At 39.8% G+C, this 6,129-nt stretch overlaps 1 protein-coding gene across 2 annotated transcripts; it reads right to left on the reverse strand.

The window, feature by feature from the left end:
* Positions 1-1,175: 1,175 nt before the first annotated feature.
* Positions 1,176-5,517, reverse strand: si:dkeyp-74b6.2 (cerebellin-1). Of its 2 annotated transcripts, none has more exons than XM_056369650.1 (4): positions 5,361-5,517; positions 3,382-4,117; positions 1,913-2,032; positions 1,176-1,800 (listed from the first exon to the last, which is right to left on the reverse strand). In XM_056369650.1, exons 2-4 carry the CDS (start codon positions 3,685-3,687, stop codon positions 1,603-1,605), a joined length of 624 nt encoding a protein of 207 aa, XP_056225625.1. In that variant the 5' UTR covers positions 3,688-4,117; positions 5,361-5,517; the 3' UTR covers positions 1,176-1,602. The 2 variants fall into 2 exon arrangements, with proteins under 2 accessions (XP_056225625.1, XP_056225626.1); XM_056369651.1 differs by having other exon boundaries at positions 5,368-5,501.
* Positions 5,518-6,129: the final 612 nt, after the last annotated feature.

The raw sequence follows: 6,129 nt of genomic DNA on the forward strand, positions 1-6,129 counted from the left end.
TTATAGAGCGTATGTAAAGTATAGTAGAGGTGCTTTGAAGGCCACAATAGTGTCAGCATTTACCAAGGACACGTGATAAGCATGTCAAATAACTAAATGTCAAGCTGTTAGGTTAATGACCTGTACCATAATACGCTTTTCATAAATTATATAAGGTGTGTTATGAATAGTTAACAATCAAGGGCTTAGCAAATTTACTAGCCTGAAGGGAAGCTGATAAAAGAGAAACTACAGAGGCTGAAATGCAACTGTGATGTTAATTGCAATCATTTCAAAATCTGACTTTAAATAACTTAGCAGAGATTCTTTGTATGCATCCAAAACCAAGAGAAAATTTTAATGTATGATTATCAGACAAGTCAAAACGTTTCCCTGAATATATCAATGAATCGCATTTTTAATTAAGTAATTAAAATGAAATGTTAAACTAAATAAAAAAGCTTAATACTTGTCCCATAACCTCCAATCAATGTGTAAAACAAAGCAAAAAGCTGTTGATTATTTTCCTTTACCACCATTTTATATGCAGCATTTACCATTTTCACACATTCTTCATATGTGTGTGTTAAGCTTTTTCAGCTAGCTACCTGGGTGAAGCTAACGTTAATCGAACAACTCTGCTAGCGCTACATAATCATTGTGTAGTATCAAAGTAATCCAGTGACAGTTATCTGTGCATCCACTGCGCTGCAAACAGGAACTGCTAATTGCTAATTTGGTGTATTTTTAATGGTGCTAGTTTGCCAAAATGTAAACAAACGTAGGCGAAACAGCTAGCTCAATAAATCTGTCATGGATTTTCAGTCCTATTTACATCTCCTAAAGCATTGTGGGAACTGCAGTTCCAGACCTTACAGCATGATCCCCCGAATAGGGATACAACAAAAAATTAAAACAGGAGTGAAAAAATCCATTGATATAAACTTGTTAGTTGTTTCTAGGCTTTGTGCTAAGCTAAGCTAACCTAGTTTACAGTAGATTCACCTGAGAGTGGTATCAATTTTCTCAACATATTCTCCCTAAAAAGGCATAACTAAAATAGTCAGGTAGATGGGAGTCAGTAGTTAGGTTTCTTCAAGTACATATCTTTCCTTCATCAAGAGTCACTGCCCTCTAAATGGATAGATATATGGTAGATACAGTGACAGATAGATAAATTGGTAAGAAGTGGAGAATAGACACAATAATTTTCTTTATTGCCACAAACCTTTGCTTTGTCGTTTCATTTCATGCATTAAAGGAAAATCACAAACCTCAGACAGGCCGACACCTGGTGTAAGCAAGCGTAGACGACACGTTACAGAAGTCAGACAACAGACAATAAGCCATAAAAGTGCAATGGAAATGGAAATTACATTTAGGGTTATTTGGAGCAAAGTGAATTCACCCATTCATCTGATACATATTAAGATGCATCGAAGCCGTTAAGTGTTTTGTTTCCAACTTCAGCATGGAACTCAATGGGCATCTACTGACGCTTCCTCCTTTATGTCAAAGGCATTAAAGTAACACTTGCCCCCAAAACAATCTTTATTTTATACCCTGCCCTCCCCTCCTTACCCTTGGCTATGACAATCCTCTCACTTCCTACCTCAACCCAGTCTACAAGGGGAACACCAGAAACCCAGAGAAGGTGGAGTACTTCCAGCCTCCCATCAGGTTCCCCCGCTCCAGTTTGAGGTAAGCCTTGTCCCCTCTCTCCATCATCACCAGCCCGGCGTTGGTGGCAGCTTCCCTGGTCACGTCCTGGTCACCTGCGAAGGCCGAGATCACCGGCCAGCCATTGAGAACCAAACTCACCTGGGAAAAACAGGTGAGACGAAAGAGCAGGTGAACAGATAGTGGAACTGCTGGTTGCAGCTTCATCTTTATTGTCATCATCATTATTATTTCCTTAAGCTTTTGTTCTTACTTGTATTGTCTGCCGGTTGTAAACTTTGACCACATGAAAGCTGAAACTGTAAACTCCTTTTCTGGGGGCCACAAAGATACTCCTCGCCGGATCAAAGTGGCTGCCAACGTTTACTAAGATCTGAAAAGAAAAGGAGATGAAAAGAAGGAGTAAATCTATAGCACAACATGACCCAAAGAAAAGCTGCTAATAGTCCCTTTAAATGTGTGATATTTGTCGAGTCATAACTGTGTTTGCTTGTCAAAGTTTTCATCAGTGAGCTCTAAATCTTTTTCAGTTTTTTCAAAATACTTTGGTCTGCTGAGCCTCACTTTACAACAGAGAAGAAGCACAAACAAGGGAACAAAGTGTGCAGGTAGGACAGTACAATACTTTTAATTAACACTAATTAAACACAGGACAATTATGGTGAAGTGTTGGTGAAATGGGTGCGAGCAGCCTGAACCTTCTGCGGGCACAGTGTGATCAGTGACTTCAAAGGGTATAATTTGCGCAAAATTTGCAACAGAACAGACAGTCATAGTTCTCAGAGGATGACTGCTCACTTTGGTGAACCTTGACCTTTCCTCCAGCAATTCACCTTGAGGTTTACATGTGAGGTTTTGAGTGCAATGTCTTAATAACTATTGAATGGGTTTCCATTATATCTGGTACACACATTCATGATCCCTTAAGATTTCATCAAACTGCATCATCAGTTCAAATTATGCATTTGTACAATATTTTGGTTTATAACCAAATTCCTTAAAAACTACCAAACTAGGCAAAGCCGAAATCTAATCAGATGTTCTTGAGTTATTGTGTCCAACAGAATGTGTCACAGATGTCATCAAGACATAATGTTCCTCATACCATGCACCACGGTGGCCTTATCCCCCATCGTCACCTCACTGACACTCTTGTGGCTCTAGCAGCAAAGTTTTCTTTTTAGAAGAGGCTGGTAAAGTAGCAGATCAATGCACATAGTTTTTGTATGGTATCAAAGCGCTCAGTCCACAGAGAATTGCACACAGACTGTATGCAGGAACTGATCCTTAAAACGAGCCGTCAGGACTTCTGTGATGTTACAACAAAGCAGTCACCGCCCTCAGCCATGCCCCGCGCACCTGGACCCACCATCCAACCTTACAGGAAAACACTTACAACAATACATCGAGATGGATTTTGGTTCTAAAAACCACAAATATATCTTCTTATGGATCAAAACTTCAAATAAAACACAGGAAAAGTGTAAAATATGGGACCTTTAAAGGTTAGGTTTGGGAAAATAAAACAGTTTGAGATCATAAAAACAACCAAAACCTTAAATTACAACATCTGGAGAAGAAATTATTCAGACTGCCATAGATACAGTTTGACATTTTTGCCATAGAGGAGGTAAATATTACATCCTCATTGCCCCTTTAAGGGCTGCTCAACTAATTTACTAATGCTCTCGACACCTACATACACAGACTGCTGAACCCCACCTGGTCAAAGTAGATGGTCATGGTACGGTTGCTCATCTCCGAGGGTTCGTGGTTGGTGTTACGGATGGCTGAGAACGCCACCCTTCCAGTTCCTGACCTCACCGACATGCCCAGAGCGTTACCCGATGGCTCCGCAGACGGGGTGGAGTCGCACACCACCAGACACTTTCCCTCCAACATGATCGGTTCTGTGTCATTCTGGCAAATGACCTTTGAGGGCCCCCAATGGACGAGAAGGAGTAGTCCAACGAAAAACACAGAGCGGCGAGTGAGGTATGGCAATGAGGGAGGATATGGAGAGGTCATAGCTCCAAATGAGGATGAGCTTTCGGTGCTTTTGGGCTTTGCTGGTGTTTTAACTCCCAAAACAGTGACAATATGGCTGCCACAAATCTTCGGAGACAATTTATCTTCGTGGAGTACACCTCACTTTAACAACCGGATCATCGTTTCACCTGGAAAAAACACCTCAACCAAGGGATTCTTGCATCTCATGGGGCCTTTATCACCCTCAACTGACAGTTGCACAAGCACTGGGTGGATGTGGAGTGTCTCTGGAGAGGAATATTAGTTGCCAAAAAGATAGTGGCTTCCCATAGCAGCAGACATGAAGTTCTTACATGCACAGTATAGATGGAGGTTATCCAGTTTCTCACACCCCAGCAGGAACAGCCATCAGTCAGCTGGATGCTGACGCAGAATCCAAACTAGCTTGGAGGCTGTCAGGGCTTCAAGCCTGTTTAAATCAGTACATCACAGGACACAGTTTTGCACGTCAACATTAGGATAAAATTTACATTTTCCATAAATAAAAACAATGACATGACTGAAACTTTTCTATTGTTCGCACTATGTTTAGTATCCAGGAGAATTGTTGATTAATAGAAGGGAGTTTTGACTGGATAAGATTTTCAGACAAGGGCTAAAATTACGGGAAAATTAAGTACATTGTAATTAAAGCTTAAAATATCAATTTATCTATATGTTTGTTTATGTATGCATTAAGGTTGTGTATTTTTATAGTTATATCAGGCAAGTTTACCATCCAAATTACATTTTTCTTGCCTCTCCTTTTGGAAAAATTAAACTAAAAACAAAAAAGACAATTAGAACATTTAAAACTATGAACAAGGCCTGCTTCTTCTACTTTTCTGAAACTAACAAACACTACATATATTATATTGGGTGTCTTTGATCAAAATGTATTCCTGTGGCAGAAAAGACCTTTTCTATTCTTAAAAATCTTAAAAATACCATTACACTCATGAACCAGCATTGAAGCTATTACAGTTAAAAATTGTTGAATCCAACATTGCGTTCAATGTTGTAGCATTAAATGCAATAAAAAGTCTGACTTCTGAGGTCAAGCAAGATGCAGGAAAAAGTGTTGATATGAGAGAAAAATTATTAAGTTGAAGAAGGAAATAAGCTGAAGAAGAAGAAGAAGTGATGAGGTAATGCTTTGGCCAGGAAGGGGCCTGCGTGAGTTCTGCCAGCTGGACTCAGGAGGGGGGAACATTGGACTATCACAATCCCACCACTGAGAGGCCATCTGTGGGTAAACACTCCCACTCTCTCTCTCTCCCATCACCTTTCCAATTTAATACCTCTGCATTCGCATTCCTTTACACAAACACACATGAACACACACGATAAATACAGATATGACAATACCACCTCAAACATCATTTGAGCAGCAGTTGTCAAAATCTGAACTGGAATATAAGCAGTTTACTTTTCATGCAATGCAGGTGAGTATTACGCTTTAACAAACCCTTAAACATTGTTTTACAGAGTTTAGAGTTTAGTAAAAAAACACTGAGGAAATCTCACATCATTCTGAAGTATTAGATGAATCCCTACAGTAAGCAACATAACAACATACCCAACAATAAAAAGTAAGAGCATCTTCACAATAACAACCCTTGCAACACGCATAAAAACATTATGTTTCAGAATACAGCTGGAGAAACACCCACCTCTCACCTATAGCGACATATAGAAACCAGCTTGCTTCAGTAAAGTTGGAGCATCCAAAAGTCCTGTTCCCCTGTTACATTCAGCTTTATCTCTGTTCCTCTGCCTCTCTTTCCCCCATCTCTTTCTCTCTCTCTCTCTCTCTCTTTCTCTAGCTATCTCTCTGTTCCAGGAAACCACTGCGTTCAAGCAGACGTTTAATTACATCACAAGCATCGCGGCCCTTCTGTTCTCACGACTCCTCGACCCCCTGCTGTACCTGTTTCCCCTCTCTCCCCATCCTCTCTCTTTTACCTCTGATATCACACATCAGATGGCGGAACTGAAAGGCTCCATCACAAACTGCTGTAATATCCTTTCTGTGGGGAAACATCTGGCATTTTTTTTGTAAGCTAAGGGCCCATGAAAGCTTGAAACATTATTAATGATTTAATCATAATTTTGTTTTAATTTCATGCTAACTATTTAGCTGGTTTAACATGAAAACCCTGATATTTATTCTGAAGTCTAATGTCTGGAGAACAAAACTCTTCACATGCACAGCAATTATTGTGAAATACTTATATTGAATGTAATTGGATAAACATTGAAAAATTCAAAAGGTCAATTATACTTTCTAACATTTAATCGAATTTACAATTTTTTTACAATGTACTTTTGTTGCCTAAAAATAACCACACAAAGGATTCACATTGCACCGTCCCCAATGTGTTGGCTGCATTTGGGTCCACCCCTACTTACCTCAAACCCGTGACACCTGTAGTGTCCAGC

Source organism: Seriola aureovittata, chromosome 23 (assembly GCF_021018895.1).
Source record: "Seriola aureovittata isolate HTS-2021-v1 ecotype China chromosome 23, ASM2101889v1, whole genome shotgun sequence".
NCBI classification, from domain to species: Eukaryota; Metazoa; Chordata; class Actinopteri; order Carangiformes; family Carangidae; genus Seriola; species Seriola aureovittata.